This window comes from Heloderma suspectum, chromosome 6, assembly GCF_057233095.1.
Source record: "Heloderma suspectum isolate Gila_16-S chromosome 6, 16-S_ref, whole genome shotgun sequence".
Taxonomy (NCBI): Eukaryota; Metazoa; Chordata; class Lepidosauria; order Squamata; family Helodermatidae; genus Heloderma; species Heloderma suspectum.
Window position 1 is genome coordinate 37,701,672 of NC_139463.1, and position 25,069 is coordinate 37,726,740.

At 45.4% G+C, this 25,069-nt stretch overlaps 1 protein-coding gene across 1 annotated transcript; it reads right to left on the minus strand.

Moving 5' to 3' along the window:
• Positions 1 to 2,313: 2,313 nt before the first annotated feature.
• Positions 2,314 to 13,477, minus strand: NEFM (neurofilament medium chain). The gene is made up of 3 exons (XM_084808187.1): positions 12,360 to 13,477; positions 6,902 to 7,026; positions 2,314 to 4,225 (listed from the first exon to the last, which is right to left on the minus strand). The coding sequence occupies exons 1-3, from the start codon at positions 13,434 to 13,436 to the stop codon at positions 2,665 to 2,667; spliced, it is 2,763 nt and encodes a 920-aa protein (XP_084664313.1). The 5' UTR covers positions 13,437 to 13,477; the 3' UTR covers positions 2,314 to 2,664.
• Between the last annotated feature and the right edge of the window lie 11,592 nt (positions 13,478 to 25,069).

Below are 25,069 nucleotides of genomic sequence, written 5' to 3' on the forward strand. Positions count from 1 at the left end.
AATAGAGATTGTCCATTTTGCATTGCAGAAATGCATACATGTATGTGCAGGTTATCAAATGAATGGCTTACAGCATGCCACAGGTAACTGAGCCATCCTAAGGGGAAGAGGAAAAGGAAAGGAAAGGTTCCTCCTGTGCAAGCACCGAGTCATTGCTGACTCCTAGAGGGACGCCGCTTTCGCTGGCGTTTTCATGGCAGACTATAGCAGGGTGGTTTGCCATTGCCTTCCCCAGTCATGACTACCTTTCCCGCAGCAAGCTGGGTACTCATTTTACCGACCTGAGAAGGATGGAAGGCTGAGTCGACCTGAGCCGGCTACCCGGGACCCGGCTTCTTCTGGGATCGAACTCAGGTCATGGGGATAGTTTCGGTTGCAGTACTGCCGCCTACCTCTCTGCGCCACACGAGGCTCTACAAACAGCCCATGGAAGAATGTGTGGGCACAGAGGCTGCAGAATGCTGACTGTTGGGGACGGGGACAGAAAACCAGGTGGGAGGGGCAATGGAGCATCCTGAAGAGGGGCTTAGCTGACTCACTGGAGCAGTGAACAGGAGCATTCCACCCTGCAACATTTTGTTGCAGGTCCATTTCTTTCACCTGAATTGCAAATGCAGGGTGGGGCTCACATATGTATACATATGTGGTGACTGCAGTCTCAGCTGCATGGGCCGTGACAGGGTGACAGGTCGATTATCCCAGTTGCCAGAAACACAATCCTGTGCAGTGGAGTAATTTCACACATTCAGTTTCCCATCATCAAGTGTAGAGCAGTCAAAGACAGAGGGATCAAGTTACTCTACATGCCCAGGTGAGTCAACAGAAAGCCATCAAAGCTTTTATTTTATTCAAGGTGGGGGTGGTGGTACATGCCACAAATGGAGACTTTGGCATTCTAGTACAGACCAGTTTGCAAAGGGACCAAATTTTTTTCCAGTCCTCATTGAATCCAATATGCCCTCAATTTGGCCAAGTGATGGGTAACTTGTGGTCCTCCAGATGTTTTGGCCTACAACTCCCCATCAACCTTTGCCAGCATAGCCAATGGCAAGGCATGATGGGAGTTATAGGCCAACTGGTGGGCCCTACGTTGCCCACCCCTGGTTTAGCCAAGGGCTCTTTTTCACTACAGGATCATGGAGCAAACTTGTAGGATGTGGTTTCCTTGAAAGAAATGCAGTTCTTTTATAAGGTGAAATGTGAAAATACACACTCAGCTGAAAACCCCATCAAGATCGTTTCTGTTAAAGTAGTGTGTGTGTGTGTGTGTGTGTGTGTGAATTGTATGCAAACATTTTGTAAAACAAGACCAGTCTTCTGTGAGCCTGTCTGTTCATCTTTGGCTCCTGAACCACTTTGTCTCCTGAACCATGAGCCACACTTGAAAGCTGAGGAGGGGGCGATTATGGTTGGAGTACTTGCAATCTTTTACCTGGGAGCAAGCTCCCCAAATTCTCCTCCCCACCTCTAGGAAAGACATAAGTGGATAGCACTGTTTTAGGGAGCTATCAGAGCCTTTACAACAACAGCCACGCCACCACTTGCTGGTGGCCACTGTGGCTGGTGGGGCAGACAATGGGTCACCAGGGGCAGAACCATCCCATAGGGAAATGGCTTTGCACGCATGTAATTTGACAAATGATGCTTAGGCACTGGGAGTTCCTTCCTAGTCTGCAGTGGCAGCACAAAAGCAGCTGCACAATGGAAGAATCCAGTGCACAGAATTTTTTTTTTTTCTTTAAAGGTTTGGCTGGGGCAGGGGGAATGGGTTGTTATTGTTGGTGGGGCGCTGAACACCCTGCCCTCTGACTGGCACCACATCTTCACTCCACCAATCTCCACCCTCCCCTCAGACCTATTTGCATGTCTAGCAAATCACCTATAAGGAAAGGGGGCAGAGACTGTTGTGCTAAACAGGTCTGGATGGAATCAAAAGAAACTAACATGGGCATGTAAAGATGGAGTTGCAACCAGCACAGGTGCTCCATATACCTTCCCATTGGCATTTTGCTAGTCTCCTGCAAAGACTGAATAATTCATAAAACCTTTGAGCTATAAGAGAAACCCAGCCAAAGCCAAGTACATTTTCAATATGACCTTTATTGAGCACGGACTGCTGTGACTGCTTTACATCAAACAACAAAAGGTTGCATACTGTGTGTGTAAGGTAGGTTCTCCCATGAACAAAAGTCCATCTTAATTGCACCAGTGAGGTAAACATAATTGTTAAGTAGCTTAAGGCTAGGAGAATTCTGGGTATTATTATTATTTTCATTCATTCTTTTTAATTATTATTTGTTTGTATTTGGCTCAGTTGATTCTTTGCATAATACATCTTAAGACGTTCCTCAGAAGCGTCCCATCAGCAGCTTAGGAAATTCAGCAACTTCCTCTGTAAGAATAACAGCTCATGCATTTTATTTTATTTTTTAATTCCCCAAGTTCTGCAGAGGGAGCGCATTGGGCTGGCATGCATTCCCCCCAACACACCCCTGGGTATTGCACAAAATAAAATCAGAAATAAAATAGAGTGTTTCTGGAGACTCCACGAGAGAACCCGTTCTGCTTAGAAGCCGTCACTCACATGCATTTTGCAGCTGTCATATGGCTTAACCTTTTGCACCAACCCAAGCTCTTTAGAAGGAAAAAAAAAAAAAGATTATCTTAGTCACTCTCCTTAACTTCTTTCACTACAGCATGTGAAGAAGTGACCTTCTCTACCTTCTTGGTGGACACCAATTTCTCTGCAAGGGTTTCCTCATGCTCTTCCATCTTCTGTGTGACAGTCACAGACTTCGTGATGTATGTGGTGGTCCCATCATCTGCTTCACTAGTGATTTTCTCTACTTTTTTGGTTACCACAACTTTCTCTTCACTCTTTCCCTTCTTCTCCTCAGAAGGGCTCACGTCCAGGCCGTTGGTGACAACACCTTTGTCTTCCTCTTCTATTTGCTTTGCCTTTGAGTCTTCTTCTTCTTCCCCCTTGTCATCCACTTCTCCATTCACTGCTATGTCTTCTTTGTTGGAGTCCTTGGATGCTTTCTCACTTTTTTCTTTCTTCTCTTCTTTAAGTTCTTTCTCTGCACCAACCTTTGCTGCCTTGGTGACCGAGATGGTCTCTTCTACTTTTTTCACTGAGATTGTATCTTCTACTTCTTTCACTGGAGTCCCTGCTTTCTCCGGAGTTCCTGCTTTTTCCGGAGATGCTGCTTTCTCTGGAGTCCCTGCTTTTTGTGGAGATGCTGCTTTTTCCAGAGTCCCTGCTTTTACTGGAGAGGATGGTTTCCCTGGAGATTCTTTCTCTGGAGTCCCTGCTTTCTCTGGGGTCCCAGGTTTCTCAGGAGTTCTGGGTTTTTCAGGAGACCCTTTCTCAGGACTCCTAGCTTTCTCAGGAGACCCTTTCTCTGGAGTTCCTGCTTTTTCTGGTGATGCTGCTTTCTCAGGAGAACCTGCCTTTGCTGGTGAGGTTGCTTTCTCCTCTTCTTCAGCTTCTTCTCTTTCACCTTCCTTCTCTTCCTCTTTCTGATCTCCACTTTCAGCTTCCTTACCCTCTTCTTTTGCCTCTGCTTCATCTATCACAGGAGATTTAGGAGGAGATTTAGGTGGAGATGTTTTTATCTTTTCTACCTTTGCTGGTGCAATGGTTTCTTCCACCTCTCCTTCAGCTTCTTCAGTCTCTTCTTCTTCCTTGCTCTCAGCTTCAGCTTCCTCAGCTTCTCCCTCACCTGCCTCCTCCGCTGCTTGTTCCTCACCTTCTTCCTTTTCACTCTTTTCTTCTTCTTTTTCAGATCCTCCTTCTTCTGCCTCATCAGATTTTGCACCATCTTCTTCCTCACCCTCCTCTCCTCCTTCTTCCTCTCCTTCTCCTTCTTCAGCTTCTGGTGCTGCTGCTTCAACCTTGGCCTTTGCTTCTGCCATAATTTCCTCTTCTACAGCTTCTCCTTCCTCTTCCTCCTTCTGTTCTTCAGGCACTGTTCCACCAGCCAGTTCTTCAGCCATAGCTGCAAGGGCCTCATCCAGTTCAGATTTCTCATCCTCTACTTTTGTCTCTTCAATGATTTCTTCTACAAATTTGTGCTGGACCTTTAGCTTTGGAGGTTCAGCTTTTGATTTCTGTATTTTGCTAGTTGATATTGTTACTGAGGGTTGCCTGTGTGTGAATGTGGGCCCAGTGATGCTTCCAGAGAAGGCACTGAATCTTGTCTCTTCACCCTCAAGAAGTTTCCTAGGGAAATACAAGGGGAGGGGAAATTAATATTCCTCTCCAGTAACTCAGACTCAATATTAAAACAGCCAGGTGCCTTGGTAAGTGGCTGTAATCACTTTATAAAGCTATTTTGAGTAACTGGAATATAGAAAAACTCTTCTGTCTTATTTTATTCTATAATAACATCCTACACTCTGCAAGTGTCTCACCCCATTTTCTCTTCCTGAACCACTTTGCTGATATAGGAGGAACCATTGGAAACCCAAGAGGGATGGAAAGGTAATGAAGGCTACCATCCTATATCACCTAGGAGTAAACCTCACTGAACTCAAAGGGATTTACATCCAAGTAGACATGTATAGGATTGTGCTGTAACTGTGCTTGGGAGACGCTGCAACTTTTCACCTGGGAGAGAATGATGTTTTCCTCTTCAAACTGCTTTAGAGAGCCATCAATGCCTTTGAGACATCATCAGCTACCACACCAATCCTCACCCTCCTCTCAGGCTGATGTGCATGCCTAGCAAGCAAAGGGCCCAAACTGCCATATTTCACAGGGTTTGGAGCAAAGGGCCAAGAATTAATGTGAGAAACAACCAGCTCACAAAGCCAAAGAGGACATGACTACTGAAACTACTGAGAGTGCCTACAGAATGATAATCTTCATATTGTTTTAATGAAGGACCCTTGCATACAGAATTCCTGTATTAGTTTAAAGGGTGTTACATACCTGAGCCATGATGCTGCCAAATTTAAACTCTTTTAACTAAGGCCCATTAATTTCAGTAGGAGAGATTTAGGCTGCAATCTATACCCACTTACCTGGGGATAAGCCCCATTGAACTCGATGGGACTTACTACTAAATCGACATATATAAGATTGCATTGTTAAGCATGTGCTTAACTCTTACATCCCATTGATTTTAGTGAAAGAGTGCTTAGAGCAGCCTCCCCCAAACTGGAGCCCTCCAGATGAGTTGGACTACAATTCCCAGCATTTCCCAGTCAGCTATGGGGTTGTAGTCAAACACATCTGGAGGATGCCAAATTGGGGAAGGGTGGCTTAAAATTTGGTTGAATTGAGCCCTGTATAGTTTTTTGCAGTAAACAAGGGTAAACTAATATTGCCCTTAGGTAGTTACCACATGTCCTATGAACAACGGGCACCTAAAAATATTGATCCTGGATCCTAGAACAAACAAACAAGATGAAATTCCAGCTAGTGTTCAAAAGCAGCAATGGAGACACCAGATTAGCTTCTTCTTGATTAAAGCAAACAAGCAAAAATCCAAGGACACCAATGAAAATGTAATTTGTGCAAAGGTATTTTTTTTTCTTAGCACCATTTCAGTCCAGGAACATACACAGTCATAAGACATTCATCAGAGCTATGGGCATAACACCATGTATGTTTGGACCAGGATAGGGCAGCAACTGCAGTGGCCACCACCAAACATGTATAGGACTGGCACTGTCCCTTCATTGATTATACTAGCAATCAGTCCTCATCTGTTCCTCTATCCCTGAGAAAAGATGTGTGTTTTAGCATTTTCTTTCAGGGTATTCATGAGTTTAAAATGTCTTGATTTAAAACACATGCACACAGCAAAGCAATGCAGATATGATAGCTATGTCCCTGCTCTGACATTGAAAATGAATGGAGGATGTGTTGTATTTTCAGCTGAATTTATTTTTCCTTGCTTTGATGACTGAATGCTTGCTTGATTATTTTTTAGTGGAAAAATGCTGGATTAAGAAAGGATTAAGGAGCCTCTTTGACCCTCTGTCTCCATGTGGGTCTTTCACTGCAGGTTGAAGCCTCTGCAGCGGCATTTTGTTAAGAAGAAAGGGAAAAGAGAGGGAAAATAACTTGCTGGGGGGGGGGATGTACTGAGTATCAAATGTAGTTTGACCTTCAGATTAAACATGACATTTAATGGGAAGTATATCCCACTGATTTCAGTTGGGCTTAATTCCAAATGATTATGCTTGTACCGGCTGGATGATCCTAACCATTACTCAGAATAAGATTCCACTCATTCGTATAGAATGTATTCCTTAATAAGTGTGCCTAGGGCTGCAGTGTAGACCAGGAGTGGGGAACCAATGACCCTCCACATGTTGGCTGGACTACAGCTCCCATCACTCCTATTGGCCATGCTGACTGGAGATGATGGGAATTGGAGTCCAAGAAGATCTGGAGGGACACCAGTTCCCCATCCCTGGTGTAGACTGTAAATGTCAAACAATTCAGACTGGAGAAGCACAGGCTCAAGCAGATGGGGATGGGAGGGGAAGGATCTAAATAATTCAAATAAATAACACTTTAAAGATTTACAAGACAAATATCAAATTGTGCTTGTAAATCTCTTTCTTCATCTCTTGTAAGCCAAGGAAACTGCCTATATATCTTTCAGATGTGATCAGACTGATATCACATGTGGAGCTTCTGTTAACTTCTACAGCAGAAAGTGAAGTGATCCAGAAACAGACTTATTATTATTATTCATCCAGGTTCCAAATGGTGCTAAGAACCTGGCAAAGTTCCTTGCTCATGGCCAACATGCCTCGTGAGGTTCAAAGATTAGCTGATTTTTGTTTATTTGTTCCTTTATTTTTGTTTTCCTTTGCTGGAACCAGAAGCTTCTGCAGTGCAATTCCCAGGTCCGCCACATCGGCGTTGTGTCTACTGTACCTGTATGCGGCAATTTCAATATCGAGAGCCATCTTGACATTGAGGAGATCCTGGTATTCCCTCAAATGACGTGCCATTTCCCATTTTGTACCTCTCAGCTCATTTTCCAGCTGCTGAATCGTGTCCTGCAACCAAGACACAGACGGTCCTTTAAGATAGTTACAAGCAAAACATCAACAGGGATTCAGTGATGACTAAAGCCTTGTGTGGGAGGGACATGAACAGGATGGAGCTGAATGGGGAGTGGTGACAAAGGGCTAGAACTGGACTCCTCAGCCATTGATTGAGTGACTTGGGTTGCATTAGCATGCATCTCTCCATCTTGGCCAACCAGTCCGAGGTGGACTCCAATGACCTAGAGATCTCTTTTCTGGCAGCAGTAAAAACATCCATGCTTTGTGAGGCTCCAGAAAGCTCAGCCTCAGAAAGCAGGGGGCTGGAAGGAGTCTGAGTAAGTTGCCACTCTTGTGTGGAGAATTAAGAGGGACCATAAGTGATTCTTGAAAAGTTGGAGGAAACTTAAAAACAACAACAACAACAACCATAGAAACCATTCTTTATAAACTAAAGCAGCTTTTCCCAATCTGGGTGCTTTCCAGATGTTTTGAACTACAACTCCCATCACCCCTGACCACTGAGCATGCTGACTGGGGCTGATGGAAGTTGCAGTCCAAAACATCTGGAAGGCATGAGGACATGAAAGGCTGAAGTAAAGGAGTCCAAATCAAACACAACCAACGCTCTGAGAAATATAGTTCCGGACCCACTTTTCAAAAAACCTAGAATAAACTCATGAAGGGACAACGCTAGCCTACTTTTGCTCCTGATATCTATGCCTGGAATTGGAACCAGCAGTTTCTCAGTTTGCTGTCATCATCCAGGTTTAAGAATCTCCCTTGGTTGATTAAAGGTAATAGCTAAACTTCACAGCCTTGCTAAGGGAATGTAGTAAAGGTGTCCCCAACCAGTCGTGTCCGACTCTAAGGTGTGGTGCTCATCCCCGTTTCTAAGCCGAAGAGCCAGTGCTGTCCGAAGATGCTTCCATGGTCATGTGGCCGGCATGACTGAACACCGAGGTGCACGGAACGCTGTTACCTTTCCCGCCGAGGCGGCGCCTATTTATCTACTTGCAATTTCTTGCTTTCGAACTGCTAGGTTGGCAGGAGCTGGGACTGAAGACGGGAGCTCACTCCGTCATGCAGCACTCGGGTCTCGAACTGCTGACCTGCTGACCTTCCAGTCTGCAATTCAGCGTCTTAACCATTTTTAAGATGTGGTTTCAACCAAATTGATAAAACCTCCATGTGTCAAAATGCATTTATTGTATTCTGGTAGTCTGTTCCAAAGTTAGCAGTAGGAACATTGGAGCTTAACAGATGAACTCTGATGAAATACAGATGATGAACAGATGAAATACAAGGAGCTTTGAGTTGGACATATTTAACTAAAATAAATTCCACTGATTGAGGAATGATACCAAAGATATTATATATATATATATATATATATATATATATATTCCAATTCTGGCAAAGTTGGTGGCTGAAACCCAATTCCTTTAGCTAAATTGGTTTACAGATCATGCCTTTCTTTAGCAATTGCTGGTTTCCTAAACTGGTCTGCTTTTGAACTCAATAGGATTCAGGCATCTTTAAAGTCTGAACCTTTGTTAAAGTGAGCAATATGAGTAATTGAAGTTTGAGGCAAGATTGCATATTGGTGGCTGGCAGAAAGTCTGAGTATTTGATTTAAAAGCTCAAGCCAATCTCTGGTTATTTAACTAGGGCTGCTACCTTCAATGACAAAATGCCTACCTATCACAACAGAGCCAGATTCATTGTATTCTAGTTTAACAGCAATATGCCTAAAAAAATTGATGGAAAACATTTCCAGTATTGTCTGTTAAAACTAAAATGGTAGACTAATGGCTGACTTCTAATCCCATTGGCTTTGATCTGAAGTAGCGTGAGGGTGCTAACGCAAAGGAGGACTGGATCCAAGCAATTACAATCAAATCAGATGACGTTCAAAGCAGTTTAGTCCCATATAAAAAATGTTCAGGATTCAAAAGCACATTTTCTGTATGCTTCTCAATTAAGAATAAATGTTTGGGGAATACATGGGTAAATCTCTGCAAACAAATGTCATCCTGTTGTATTTGGATGGTATATTCACAATCCAATGAATTACTCTTGAGAAGTCCCATTGAATCTGATCTTGGTTTCAAGTTTGCATTGTGGTATATGTTTTTGACATATTCCTTATATAACCAAATTCCACACTTAGCAAAAGCACTTTGGAAGTGAAAGGTTAATTGAGCAGAACCTGTGCTCCAAATGGGGTGCTAGAGACTGGTTGAGGCAAAGCAAACATAAATTCTGAGTCATGTTTTGGGTTTTGTTTGCATTATGAATTCTGCAATGCCCAATTTTGCATCAGCAACAGAAATAGCATTGCATGAGTGTCTATAAGATCAGTAGTTAGATCTTAAACGGCATAGGGCTATTTGGTTTGTGTTGTCGACTTATTGATTGACTTATTTGATCTACCTAATATTTTAGGGGACTCAAATTTCTTTTCCTATGCACTGTCCAATGTCATTCTGCACTGCGCAAGTTAGCTCTCCAGTGAGCCTCATACAAGGGAGGGATGCCTTTTTGTACGGGCAGGATGATTTCACGACTTCCTTGGTAGCAGGCAAGTTCTGCATTGCAGAACCTTGGGGCTCACTTGGCGGAATGAAATTTTGCCCAGGGTTGCATTTGTTGACTGGCTCATTTTATGTGTCTCCTATTTATTTGCCTCCCCAAAAGTTGATTCAATGGGAAATGCAGATCCCCACTGCATCCACATTTACAGAGGCTCCTTTTGAGGCTGTGTTTTTGCCCCAGATGGGGTGAATTAGCTGCATTCACATATTGCCAGTAAGGGAATAGTTCAGAATTGCAGTGCTTCCCATCCCAAAGGAGAAGCTTTCTGGGGATATGCCTTTTGCGTTGGATGACTGTATTTAGATATCTGCTCAGCAGAAAGAGCTTCTTCATTGCAGAAATTCAGACACTGGTGCAGGAGAGCAGTTGCATCTTACAGCAAATGTAGCCATTTATTATTGGCATAAAAAAAACCCTGATCACTCAGCTGCTGAATGAACTTTCTCTATATTTTATGAGGACTCATCCTACGAAGTCCAACATGATTCCCACAGATTCACCATGCTGTGGGAGAAAGCTCTCTGTGAAATAATAATAATAATAATAATAATAAATACTCCAGAAATGTTAGTTTTCTATTGCAGAAACTCTCTATGCGAGAGTTTATTTTACATAATGTTTTTACTCTTGATCTTTTTTGATCTATTTTTATTGAATTCCCTCTCGCATATTTTATTGTGATTATAATTATTATTAGATAACAATATTAACAATAATTTCTTAATCATCATAATAAAATAGCAGCAGCAACCTGATGACACTTGATGGTTGCCATTTTCCCCAGGATCTTCAGAACAATGTCATTGGATTGAGTAGGACTACTCTAATGCTTGGGTTTTATAACTCGGGTTATTACTGCATGATTCAGGATTGTAGGGAAGAAGACATTTTTTGCATTGCTGAGGCACAACACATTATTTATTGGTACTAACACCTTTGGGAAGCACTATTTGTAAGCCTTTTCCTCCTCGCAGGACTAATTCTGCAGTGCATCCATCAGTTCTCCTGGGGCACTGTGCTAGAGGGAACTATTCAGCAATGGCAGAAAGCCTTATTATTGACTCAGGAAATCCATTAATCACCACAAGAACTTCCCAAGTTTTTGCAAGCTAAGTTGATCATCCATCACCTTTCCAGAGCCAGCCTTGCTGCTCTCGCTCAGTTCAAGTTCATGACACTTGGAAAGAAATACTTGCTGGAGTTCCTTCTGAAGCCGGACCAGTTCATTGGACCCATAAGCCCACAATCCCAGCAAACCCTTTTCACAGAGAGCTGCTTGGAAGTGGGTGGCTCTGGCTTCCATGGCATCAAGTTGTATCCCTCCTCTCTCTCCCCCTTCCCAATTCGAGATCTGCATTGTGTATGTGGGCAGGGAGGCAGGCTCTCTGTCCCATCCCTGTCCTGTCCTACACCTTAGGGGAGTAGGGGAGATTATCAGCACAGGAACCAGAGGAATGGCCCCCTTCTTCCACCCCTTCATCTTCTCAGAAGAACTGCATTTGGTTGGAAAAGTCCCCCCCCATTTCCCCCACCTTTCCGCCATTCTCTCCCCCCCCCCCGCAACCAGATGAAGAGTTCTGTGCAACTTGAAAGCCTGTATACCCATACCATTTTGTAATTCTTGGTTAGCACTAAAAGGAAATATTGTTTGCTTTCCCCCTTTGGATATTTTTTTAAAAAATGAACTGAAGTGGATACTTATTTTTGGCATGCACTTTGAAGCATCGTTTACCCTGTTCCAACTGCCTCCCCACAACTGTAAGCAAGCAGGATATCCTTTGGAGAGAAGCACAGTTTAGAAAACCCCCTCCCCAGAACTTCAGTTAGCAGACAGAAAAAATCCTTCACCCCACCTCCTTCAATTACAAAAACCACATTTTTTGCATGGAGTCCAGAAATGGGTTTCCCCTTCTCCCAAATTTGCAGAGTTTCATTGGGGAAGGAGTGCTCACTCTTCCCTTTCCCATTGTCAGGGGCTAACCAGGAAAAAAAAATGCATAGAAGGGTCCGTGCATTTCGGGGTGTGTGTGTGTGTATGAACTTCGTTCCACATAACAGGTTTCTGAAAAAGAAATACCAGCATATTTCACGTTAACACTCCCATCTTAAATGTACTTCCTCTGAAGTGAAGTCCTATTGATTCCAATAGTGATACATTTCTAGTAAGCATACGTCATTGCAGGTCCAGTTTATAATTCCGTTATAATTTGTACACTATTCCTTCAAGTAACCACAGAGATTCAGTAATGGGCAGGAGATGGGGGGGCACTTGGGGGCAGGGAGCGCTTGTCCTGACCCCAGTTGTTCATTGTCTCCCTCCCCGCAGTGGCATTTTGCATAAAAGCAGGCAGAATTCTCTTCCCCACCTCATGTGGGGGGAGGGGATGCCAAGGGGGTGGGGTCTTCCACTCCTACTCCCCCAGCCACGCCCCAGGGCATCACAGAGCTTTAGAGGGGAGGAGCTGTCACTCGGTGGTAGAGCCCCTGCTCTGCATGCGGAAGGGTCCCAGGTTCGATTCTTGGCGTCTTCAGGCAGGGCTAGGAAAGAATACGGCCTGAAACTCCGAGAAGCGTTAGTTTTGGCAGTACTGGGCTAGATGGACCCATGGCCTGACTCCTCCTAAGGCAGCTTCTGATGTTTTTGGAAGGGTTCTCGGGGGTCATCTAGTCCAGCTCGCACACCCACCCACCGACCCACCCCCTCTCCGCCCCTCCCTCCCGCCACCCTCCGCCCGGCGCTGGCTTACCTGGTAGTTGGAGAGGTCGTGGTTGTGGCGCTCCTCGATGTCGGTGATCTGGCGCTCCAGGGACTCCTTGGTGCCGCGGACGGACTCGAGCTCGATGCTCTTGGCCTGCAGCTGCCGCCGGTACTCGGCGATCTCCTCCTTGGCCGAGCGGATGGACTCCTTGTTCTGCTCAGCGGCCTCGGTGAGCTTGGCGTAGCGGCACTTGAACCACTCCTCGGCCTGGACCATGTTCTGGTCGGAGTGGCACTCGAGCTGCGAGCGGATCTCCTTGAGGGCGGCCGAGAGGTCCGTCTTCAGGTAGTCCTTGCGCTCGACGGTGACGTGCGAGGCCTGGATCTGGGCCAGCAGGTCGGCCACCTCCTCCTCGTGGTTGCCGCGGAGGAAGGCCACCTCGTCCTGCAGGGACTGCACCTTCTTGTCCAGCTCGACCTTGATCATGGACGCCTCCTCGATGTCCTTGCGCAGGGCGCGGGTGACGGCCTCGGTGTCGTCGCGGAGGCGCGCCTCGTCCTCGAAGCGCTCCTTGAGGCGCTGGATGTCCTCCTCCAGATGCTCCGAGTCCAGCTGCAGCGCCGCCTTCTCGTGGCTGACCTGCTCGAGGGCGCCGCGCAGCTCGCGCAGCTCGTGCTCGAAGGCGTCGCCCAGCTGCGAGCGGCCGGCCTGCCGCTGGCGCAGCGCCGCGATCTCGTGCTCCAGCTCCTTGTTGTGCTGCTCCAGCGAGTGCACCTTCTCAATGTAGCCGGCGAAGCGGTCGTTGAGGCCCTGCAGCTGCTCCTTCTCGTTGGAGCGGCTCAGCCTCAGCTCGCCGCCCGCGCCTCCGCCGGCGCCCCCGTTGAAGAGCGACGACTGGCTCAGCTCCAGGCTCTCGGCGGAGCTCAGCACCGTCGAGCCGTACGAGGGCCGCGCCGCGCCCACGTTGCGCTTGTACGACGACGACGCGGTGCTGGGGGAGCTCCGCGACCATGACTGCGAGCGGAAGCCGCTCGACGGCGACACGCTGGCCCGGCTGAAGGTGGTCCGGCTCTCGGCCACCCGCCGGTACGACGGGTTGCTCAGAGGCTCCAGCGTGTAGCTCATCTTGGAAGACTTTGGTGATGGGCGCCTTGCGCGGATTTCCCGGCAGCGGAGGCTCTGCGGAAGGCAGCGCCTTATATATCGGAGCCGCACGTTGGGCTCTGGAGGGGGCGTGCCCGCAGGGGTGACGCGCCCGGGGAGGCGGGGCCGCCGACCCGACGCCCCTCCCTCCAGGGAAGCCCCTCCCCTTCCTTCACTTTCTCCCCTAGAAAGACGCAGCCCGACTTTGGCCCGTCCCTTCCATTCATAAACCCCCTCCTTCCGCCTCCCTCCTTCCCTTGGCTTCTCTTTTCTCTCCCCTCTTTCTGTTCCTGAACGGAATTCTAACGTTGACTTAACTGTGCGACCCTAATGCACTTTAACTCCAGAGTAAGTTCCACCATGTTTAATGGGTTTCCTCTTAGGCGGGAGTGCCTAGGGTGATGACGAGTGGAGTGGAGGCTGGTGGCTCCGATGTCAGTGGGGCTGTGGATCCTCTCTGGGTTTCAGTCAGAATCAGACGGAACTCTAAAGGAACTCTCCAAGGTGCCGAACCCCATCGTAAGAATAGGTTCAGCACCCTGGACAGTTCCTTTGGAGTCCTGACTGAAACCCAGAGCGGATTCACAATCCCACTGACATCACTGGACAAGCGTTATAACCAATTCTTCTTTTCTTATCTGTTCCCCCACCCACCCGGTTTATTCCCCCCCATTTCTACCGCCTTATGCCTTTTCTTGTTTCACCCCCTTCCCTCGCTCGCTCTCTTTACCTTTCCCTTTCCCCTCCCTACTCCCCCCTCCCTTCCCTCATAGATCTCGCTTCAGCGGAGCTCCATGAAGCTGCCACCCAACCAGCCCGCCAGCTCGGCCCGGACGCGACGGCATGGAAAGGGCGTGGGTGGCGTGGGTGGCTGCTAGATCCCTCCTAAGGCAATCCAGGCAGGCCGCCCGTGTTGGGTCTGGGGGATGATCTGGCTCTGGGGATGCTGAAAGATTCAGGTAAGGCGCCTGCCCCTTGTCTGCGTCAGTCATGGCGGCTTTCAGCACCAAGGCCAGCGCCGCAGGCAAAAGGACGCCGGCAAGGCGGAGGAAAGGAGGCACCGGAACAAGCCGCCCCGGCTTTGCGCTCTGTGTGTGTTTCTGTGCCTGAATGCGAGCCTCTAAAGGGTCCCAGCAAAACCCGATCGCCTCGCCTCGTGTGTGGAAGGACCTGGGTGGGGGTGGGGGGTGGGTGGGTTTGCGTTTCTGCATCTGCAATGCAGAGCGGCAGAAAGATCCGAAGAGGGAACCCCTTTCCCATCCCTTCGGCTTCCCAGGAAAGAATCTCCCTCTTTCTCTCTTTAAAAAGCAAAACAAAAGCAGAGACTTTTGTTTTTGTTTTTGTAACGTATTCAAAGGAATTGCGGGAAGCAAAGGAGCGGTAAAATACCTATGAAGGGCTTGACATTGAAAGGTCAGATGGTGGCGGATGGGCGGGGGTGTGGGGGTGGGGATTCCTAGGGAATGGCTGCCTTATGGTAACACAAATCGCCCACAATGACTACAGTGGCTGAGGGACTCGGGAGGAAGTGGAAATCCAGTAGGTTACATTGGGGTGGGTATGCAGATATTGCAATAGGTTACATTCAGTAGGTATGGAGATATTGCATTTTATTTTATGTTTTAAGCAACACTGCATCATACTCTTTAGAATATTTCCCTCCCTCCATCCAATACATTCTCTCTCTCTGCCACCCACAATGAGCTATTAAGCACCCAATCCTCTATCTATAGATAGATAGATATAGATATATACTAACATAAATATGGCACTTAGAAGACTACACTCTTACACACACTTCCCTAAGTTCCATTTAACTAAGCAAGAATTACTTCAGAGTAGTCATTGATAGGATTGGGTTGCAGAACATGTACTTTTACTGGGGGAGACACCAATTCACACAGTCCTCATTTGGGAGCCGTCCCATTGAATCTAGGGGACTCTAGAATAACTTGTTCATGAACTGAATCCTCAGGGTAATTTTAAACATGGGCTTGTGGGACCAGTTTTACTCAATGAATTCTTTTGAAGGGGGCAGTATGTTAAACAAATAAAAAAGAAACATTGCTAAAAGGATATAAGACCTCTATGTATCTATCCCCACTCCAAAAATGCTGACACACTTCCAGGCATGCCTTAAAGCACATTTATTCAGAAGTAAGTCCCACTGCATTCAGTGAGACTCATTCCCAGGCAATAGTGCCTTAGAATACAGCCTTATTCCAGACTCATTTTGCAGCTCTTGCTGTACTTTCTAAGGAGAAATCTCAATACAATTACAAACTTTTCTGGCTGTAAGTCCCTCTTTTGCTTTGTTCTTGGACCAAATGCTGTTGCTTTGCTCTGTGGTGCCTTTCTTTCTTTCTTTCTTTCTTTCTTTCTTTCTTTCTTTCTTTCTCTTCTTCTTCTTCTTCTTCTTCTTCTTCTTCTTCTTCTTCTTCTTCTTCTTCTTCTTCCAAAGTTGGAAGGGCAAGGGAGAAGGGACAAACTTTGCAAGCCACAAGGAAGCCCCTGATGCTGTCAGCTCATTAATATGGTGTGGTCATAGAACTGCAGCACTGCAGTCGGTGGAGAAGGGAAACCAGGGCAGGCTTCTTCAGGACATTTGCTGAGTTGCAGTTGCAGGGAGAATCTGCTAAGATCCACTGTTTAACCTTCTTCTTCCAACTGATGTGACTAGAAAGAGACATTTTTGTCACAGTAGTCAACTTTTATATACTAAAGCATTCTCATCTCAAAATCTTTCCCAGTGAATTTTGCCAAGCCTGGCTCAGAGGTTCAGGCAGCACCATGGGTTGGGTCACTTGGGTGAGGAAAATGGATAAAGGGAGACATCGGTGTCTGGACAGTACAGCAAGGCTTTTTGAAGGGTTAGGGATGGGGGTGGGTTGAGGAAAGGGCCCAGCTGGGCTTCTGCTCTGGGCAGCAAAATCTCTTGTGATAGCACTGAGAGGTAAAAGCAACAAAATAACACACAATTCTTTTGTTTCTATGAGAGGTAATTTAATTAGCAGGAAAATAATACATGTTTCTAGCAAGACTCATAAAATCAGGCATCATGTCTCCAAGCCTCCAGTCATATTCTCATTTGAATTCAGCGAGACTTACTTCTGAATAAGCATGTATATTTTAAGACTGGACAGCTGAAATCCAATGCACGCTTACTCAGTTGTACTTGTTTCTAAATTATGCATGGGGGTAGTGGTGGTGTCTATATCCCTGTTAAGCCAAAGTATTTGGATTTATCATGGTCTGGCCTCTTTTAAGGCAACACTGGGCAAACTGTGGCTGCCACCTCATTTTTACTTGGAAGTAGGTGCCATGGATGTCAGTGGAATGTCTGATTAGTGAGCTTATGATACTGGTCCAGACTGGCATGTATCCAGCTACTTGAGATTAGCTGGGTGGTGAATGAGCCTGTTAGTTTCTTTTAAACCAAAATAAATTCAAAGAAAAGGGAAACGTTTCAAATCAGGGCTATCTTTTTCTATTTCATTAAAGAATGCCATGATATTGAACAGTGGACTGATCATTGCCCACAAGGAAAAGGAAAGGAATAATATGCTTAGCAAAGAAAAGCAGAACTTAAAAGTGATGGTGCAAAGTGATACTGCAGAAAAGTATCTAAGCTACTGCTTAATTTCACCATCAAATGTCTTTTCTTTTCTTTTTTTGCAATGAGTGACCTGCTGTATGGATGACTTGAAAGTCCATCAAACACACTCATAACAGAATTCTTATTCAACTTTTTTTAAAATTAATTTTCTGACATTTGGAAAGTTATACTTGTCTAATGCTTTCAGTGCAGTTATGTTCATAGCTAACACCATTCCTTTGAAAATGGCATTATTTGAATGTATCTGTGTCTGCTATTTCTAGCCTACATTCTTCAGAGTGGTGTCATTGAAGGCAGCGAGGTTGCTTCAGAACAAGTGAATTATAGCTAATTGCTGAAAGGAGAGAGTGTATTTATGCAAAACATTCTATAGGGAGCAATTACATCAAGAAAAAAATGTATGCAAGATGTTCATTTTCAAAGATCTATTTTTCTTACAACATGAACTTTGGTCCATAAATATGTGGCTGGACAAAAATACTTCTCCTACATTTTAATGAAGGTGATATGAAGGTTAAAATGAATTGGTGGGCTGTTTCCACATAACTTTTAAAGAAACCAGTTCCTTTGCATTGTAATGTAAGTGACTGGGATCCTGCATGTCGGTTGTCTGCATTGGCTCAATTGTCTTTAATGGGATTTAAGCAACCTAACTGCATGCAGGATTGCAGCAATTATCCTGTTGCAGTTCTTCAACCATTTCCATGTTAACTACCAAGTCTTGGTTTCAGGTTTAGTCCCAGTTAGAGTAAATCCATTGAAATTAATGCTACTTGGGTTAGTAATGATTCACAAGTCCCACTGATTTCAGTGGGTCTGTTCTAACTAGGACTAAAGCTGGATCCAAGCCATTGACTTGGAAGAAGACCCCACTGTTGATCTACTTCCAGCTTAGTATGTCTTATACTCAATTTGTCAAGAGTTTTTAATCTCAACTATGAGGATGAAGATGATATGGGTGGAGGCATCCAACCAAAATAGTGCCTTACACTCTAAAGTGAAGGGCAGCTTTGAAAAAGGTCAGCTATGCAGAGAAAAGGCTGAATTGTGCTCCAATAACAACACTTCTTAATGGGGACACAGAAGAAAGCTAGTCTTCCTTCCTTCCTTCCTTCCTTTCTTCCAGCTTTCAAGATGAGCAGCAGAAAGGATCGTAACTCAGTGGTAGAGCACATACTTTGCATGCCGCATCTGCATCTCCCAATTCAACCCTGCATGCTCCAATTAAAAGAAGCAGGTCTCAGGAGATGTTAAAGTCCTTCTGCCCCAAACCCTGGGGATCCACTGCCAATCAGATGGACAACACTGGGCTATGTGAATGAATAGTTTGATCAAAGACAGGCCCAAGGCATTTTGCTGCCTGAGGCACAGATGGTGTTCCATCCACAAAAGCCAACTGGACTGACAGATGAATCTGTCTTCAACACCAGTGATGGGACAGCATCCTTTATTGCACCTGAAGGCAGCCTGCTAACTTGGGGGGCAGAGAGCAGGCCACACAGCACACAGGCCTCTGCCCTCTTCTCTAACACCTTGCTGCCACCTCCCAGCACCTGCTGCCTGAAGTGTTTGCTTCACTCTGCCTAATGGCAGAGCCAGCCCTGGTCTGATCTGATATAAAACAGCTTTCTATGTTCCTCCAGGGAAGGGATCATAGTTCCCTCGGTTCAATCCCTGGCATCTCCAACTTAAAAGGACCTAGTAGCCAGGGATGTGAAAGACTTGTGTGTGAGACTTCAGAGTGCTGCTGCCAGTCAGAGTAGGCTAAAGTGGGCTAGGTTTAATATGGGCAACATGTGACCCTAATAAAAAAATGAATGGCTGCAGCAAATGAATTCCCAACACATTTCAACATGGGTCTTTATCAAAGGAATTGCAAACTCTTACAGACTTTTCTGGAGGATTCCCTGTCCCTTACTTCTTCCAAAGAAGAGCTCTAAGAGTTCGCAGTTCCCTGGATAAAGACCCATATTGAAATGCATTGGGAATTCAACTGGTGCAGCTGTTCCTTTTTTGATGTTGGTTTCCAGCCTTGCAGCTGCTTTTTCTAATCCCTATTGGTACTGCAACATGTGACCCTCCAGATATGGTTGGACTCCAACTCCCATCATCCCTTACCATTGGCTCTGCTGGCTAGGGCTGATGGGAGCTGCAGTCCAATGACAGCCAGAAGGCCACACCTTGTCCACTCTTAGGTTAGCTGGACAAATAGTCGGATGTGGCTTAAGGTGGCCCCCAGTGTTCCCAGGAAACAGAACAAACTGCCCTGAAAATTCTTAGTTTTAACTCACCACTAGGAAAGCTGGTAATGAGAATCTTTAGTTGCTAGTTTATCAGATGCCTAGCGAAATGCCAGCCAGGCATACAGATAGGGTGTGCGTGCAAGCATAGGTTGTGTGGGGCAAAAAACATACTACTCCCATGAGATCTTTGTCAATGAGGGCTGCAGCACAGTGTAAGGGATGGAGTGTCAATGTGTTTGTCTCACACTGCAATAATAAGAACAAGCCAGTGGAGGCTGGTGGCCCCACTTTTGGTAGGGCTGTGAATCTATTCTGGGTTTTAGTCAGAACCAGCCAGAACTTTAAAGGAAATATCCAAGGCACTGAACCCCATATGCAAAATAGTTCAGCACCTTGGATAGATCCTTTAGAGTTCTGGCTGGCTCTGACTGAAACCCAGAACCAGGCCCACCAAAATCGGAGCCACCAGCCTCCACTGCAGCCAGCATGATAAAGCAAATGTTAGACTAGGTTGGGTAGACCCAGGTTCACGCCCAAGCTTCAGTTGGGGGGGCAGTACAAACTTGCAGCATGGATTCCTTTCCATGCACATGCCACGGTTCCATCCCATGCATCCAATTTCAATGAGTCATGAATGATTCTTCTGTTTTAATTATGAAATTACGTTTTGTACACTTCTGAAATAACACCATGATCTACACTAGGGCTTTTCCATCATACCTCTCAAACAACCCCTTTTGCAATTTTTGTTTAATGTAACATCCACCCTGAAGAAGTGTCCTAAAAAGCTTGCTGACTATTCTGCAATGTTTGGACTTGCCTAATAAAGATGTTATGCTATCAGTGTGCTTACTTTTCAATCTAATGGACTCACATAGCTGTAAATGTTGTCCCTGTTTGTGAATGGTGGGAGCTGTAGTCCAACACATCTGGGGGGCTCCAGGTTGGGGAAGGTTGGATCAGGCAATACTGGGATAGATGGACCATGGGATGCATTCAATTTTAGCCCTACTTAGAGTAGATTCATTGAAATCAATGCAAGTTAAGTTAGTAATGGTTAAAAAAATCTGATGGAGTTCAATGGGTCTACTCTAAGTAGGACTGAATCTGGATCCAACCCAAGTAGTCTGACCTGGCATAAGGCAGATTCCTATGGAGCTCATTGTAGAGTTGCTGTAGGTACATAAAGGGAAAAAGACTAGGTTCACTTTCCATCCAGACACGGAAACCCATGTGGGTAATGAAGCTGAGGTATGAACTTGCAGGTATCTCACACATTCTTCTTTATTTATAGCAACTTTCCCCAACCTGGTGCCCTCCAGATGTTTTGGACTTCTACTCCCATCTGTTCCAGCCAGCATGGCCAATCGTCAGGAAAGCTGGGGCTTGTAGTCGAAAACAACTGGAGGGCAAAAGGTTGAGGAAAGCTGATTTATAACATATGCCATTTATGTCTTGCTCTTCCATCAAAGATGTACAGTGGCTCTCTTGGACCAGCTGCAACCTGTTCTGAGTAGAAAAGGAAAACAGGAAAATTAGATTTCTATTCCCTGAGTTGAAATCTCTCTCTCTCTCTCTCTCCCTCTCTCTCCCCCCCGCCCTCTGATCTTCCTGTGATTTTTATAATATCTTTGCTTCCTAAGCAAACATCCCAACCTCTACATTCAAACTGAACTTATAACCTCTAAATGTTTAACCTTTGCCTTAAACCAACTAGCATACAGACACACACCCCTAACCCCACAATCCTAAAAACAATCTAAAAAAAGAAAAAAGAAAGAAAGAAAGAAAGAAAAGGAGGGCAGTTCTGTTCTTTCATAGTGGAATGCATGAACTCCCTCTTTTATCCTTACCTACCTGTGAGGTAGGTTAGGCTGAGAGTTAGTGACTGGCACAAGGTCATCCAGTAAGCTTTGTGGTGAGGGGGGATTTTGACCTAGCTGTAAGTCCAGCATTCTAACCAATACACACCATCAGCTGTTAATATGGAAATATGCACAAAAGCAATGCGGTACAGATAGTCTGTCCTTCCATGCTAGCCATACACACAGAAAGCTCATAAAAGAGAATCCTTAAAAGTGTGAGCAGAGAACAAAGAAGTCTTTCATTCAGATCTTGACTTGGCTAAGAACTCACTAGGTGATCTTCAGAGAGTTATGAGGATAATATACCTGGCCCACCTAACAGGGTTGTTGTAAGGTCCTGTCTATCTAAATCAGTGGTGAGGAGACATCAGGCTTCTGAGATCTAGTTGTTGTTGTTGTTTTTCTGAAACCACAAGTTCCACCAACCAGAGAATGGTGAAAAACAACATACACTTAGAATTAATTAATTCTGAGACCAGGGATTTGTTTGGTGAACCAGAACCAAATGGATCTCACAAAAATCTACTCCTGGTGAGCACTTCCCCCTAAAACATTCTTCATTTCAGCAGTATAATTTAGAGTTGTACGGTGGAAGAAGGGAGTCACGTGGTTGCTGCTATTGTCAAACAGTTGGAAGTCAGAAGTCCTCACCCAGAGATCTACCAACAGATTCAGATCTACCTTCTGCCTAAAGCCGAGGTTTTAGTGTATAAGCATTCTTATATCTTAAACATGAGCCTCCATCTTTATGCAGATGAGAATGTGTATCTCAGTTAAAATGACATTTATAGTACTACTCGTGCGCAAAAATCTTTGGCATGCAGGTATCACTGACTTGACCTCCAGAGGTATATTTTGGTTGCATTTTTTTTGTGTTTGTGTTGTTGCCTTTGCAGCCTGTCCTCTCCACATAATGAGGATGAAGAAGTACTCCAGGACATGGATGTCATCCATCTAGGGTGACTCCTAGAATGACACCATCTATGCTCAACCTCATTAACTCACTAGGGGATGCAGCTTCTCTCAGGATACTTTGGGCCACTGTTAGGAAGTTGCTTCTAAATGAATAAGTAACTCATTGCTTCAGCAATGCTAAGAGCTGATGCCAGAAATTCTCTGCCAAGCAACAGTAAACCCTTGCTTGGCTGTAGTTTGTTCAGGATCTCAGGAGGATTCAAAGACTGATTGCTCTTTTCAGGTTCTCTGTTTTTTTTTCCAGCTTTGCTGAGGAAACCAGCACTCACTGAAGTGACCAATACAATAAAGCATCCTATTTAACACGTGAAACAGCCAGGATTATCTGAGCTAAGGCATTTTTGGACTCTTTTTTCCTCATGCAATAAAGAATCAAGAACCAATATGGTGTAGTGCTTAGAGTACTGGACTACAGCCAGGGGGACCTGGGTTCAAATCCCACATAGGGCCAAATTAGACATCATCTTGATAATCTCATTGGGTGTTTTGTAGTAGTAGTTGTTTTGTTTAACAAAGAGCCAGCATACATGGGAGAGGGAGCCAGGTTGGAAAAGTGGCATGGGGATTGAAAAGTCTGACCCCTTGTTCCATCATAGTCCCAATCAGAATGGGCCCCCTCCCCCTATATCTTGGGCCTTGGTGTGAATGGAAGCTTCCTTCCCATTGTGCATAGCAGGTAGTGTGTGTGTGTGTGTGTGTGTGAGAGAGAGAGAGAGAGAGAGACAGAGACAGAGACAGAGACAGAGAGAGATCTCAATCAGGAACACAGTTGGGAGGCAAAGGGTTAAATTCCCCAATCCCCCATGCTACATTCATGATCCAGGTTGGCTCCTCCCATGCTGGTGATTTGTTAGACAAAAAACAGATACCTAATGCCAATTCATATCGAATTTATCCCTCATCTATAACGTTCTCTGAGTGACCTTGTTCCATCACTATTCCTTAGCCTAACCTACCCTGCAGGATTGTTGTGTGAGGATAAAATAGGGGGTGGTGGTTAGAACCATGTTGTACCAGTTTGAAAGCCAGTCAAGTACTGGCAATATGCATTTTCCTAGGCAAGGAATTCCACCACTATGGGGCCACCACTGAAAAGGCTTGTCTCTCATGCCTACCATTCTAAAAAGTCAGGGGTAGTGATTTTTTTTCAGCCTGGGGGCTGAATTACAATTTGGGAAAGGACTTGGGGGGACATTCCAGCAGCAGGCAGGGTTAAGGGCACAGGGCAGGGCCAAGGACAGAGAAAGCAAAGTGCACAGGGCCAGGTGTAATTCTTACAAATTTGGACAGTTTTCCCACCAAGCAAAGCAAAGCTGAATTTTATGCAAGTCTACTCAGGAGTTACCCCCAGTACAACAGCTCTCAGGCCTGCAAAGGCACCTCTATGCAGGGTATTCAAGGTCTGTAGGAGCTTAGAATGCCTGCTGTTCCTCTTTCTCTGATGGCCCCAGGTGTTTATGAATCTCTTCAAGATACAAGACAGAATGATTCTGTGAACAAAATGGCCTGCCATCTTATAAATGGGGATGGTATGACATATAATGGCACAGTTTAATGGCTGGACATGAGTCTGGGACTCGCTGTCTCCTGTTAAGTGTTCTCCAGTCAGGATATGACAGTGCTCGCATTTTCCAAATGAATGAAATATGAAATCTGCACAAAATTCTCCGAAACCGCATGCAAGAACAGATTTAAGCTATTTTTACCCCTGCAAAATGTCACCCCTAACCTATACCCCAGATATTAAGGGGCTGTCCCAACCTTAGTGAGTTCTCACTTGAGAAAGTCTGTGCTTTGGCTGTACCACTTCACTTTGCTGGTTTGGGCTCATGCAAAATACATCTCCCTCCCTCCCTCCCTCCATACTGGAAAACTAGATGCCAAGGAGAAGGGTTCTAGCCTAGCATTTCTCTTGACATGCTAGTTTTTCATTTGCAGGGAGTTTGTGTGTGTGTCTGTGATGTGTGTGTGCAAGAAAAGGAACAGAAAAAAAAGGATCGTTTAGTGCAATTCTATACATGTCTACTCAGAAGTAAGTCTCATTGAGTTCAGTAGGGCTTACTCCCAGGTAAATGCATACAGGATTGCAGCCTTAATCACATGAGCAGTCTGAAGAGGTACAACCCCCCCCCCCCCCGTTCACTGCCTCAAGGCAAATTAGACTACTGGCTGATGTCGAAACACAATTAACAGAACAGAAAAAGAAGAAGCATAGCCTTGCAGAGAAGTATCTCACAGGAAAGCCACTGAGTCAGTGTCGCCTTTGCAAAACACATTCCAAAGAGCCCTCTGGTGGTAAAAGCCAGAAAAGAGAGCTGGCTGTCTCCAAGCTGGTCTGACACAGACTGAGCAAAGAGACAACGGGTCATTTCCAGTGAAGTAGTGGTAAATTTCGAAGTACTCATCATGACAGACACTCATCATGACAGTCCCCATAGCCACACCACCAAGGAGAGTCCAAAATTGCAGGCAGCTTTGTTGAGCCATATCAACAAACCAGTTCTAGGAATTTTCATCTAGGAAGAGTTCTTTTGTCAAGCTTCAATACTTTAGATTACAACAAGGAACAATGTATTGTTGCTGGGAAAATTCATTTCCCGCCAGCTACTGTGAGAATTGCAGCTAAGCTCAGAGGGTACAGGGAGTTCTTGGGGGGGGGGGAGGGTAGAAACTGACATCAGTATCCCTGCTAATTAAAAAGTCCTGGGGCTGCTTCCCTGTAAGCCCTGGCTTCAGTAGACCAGTGGTTAGATCACTTCATATTGTCCTCCTGGCATGTAGAGCGCACATGTGGTGAGGCATGGGAGTGAGTGAGTCTTGGGCTCACACAAATATCTTTACTACTTGTGCAGTACTATACCTGTAAGTATGCAGGTAAAAAAGGTAAAGGTGTCCCCAACCAGTCGTGTCCAACTC

Coding starts and splice junctions, on each gene's coding strand:
- NEFM (XM_084808187.1), bottom strand. CDS start 13,436: ATGAGCTACACGCTGGAGCCTCTGAGCAACCCGTCGTACCGGCGGGTG. Junction 7,027..12,359: donor ACGACCTCTCCAACTACCAG/GTAAGCCAGCGC, acceptor TCTTGGTTGCAG/GACACGATTCAGCAGCTGGA. Junction 4,226..6,901: donor ATTGAAATTGCCGCATACAG/GTACAGTAGACA, acceptor GTATTTCCCTAG/GAAACTTCTTGAGGGTGAAG.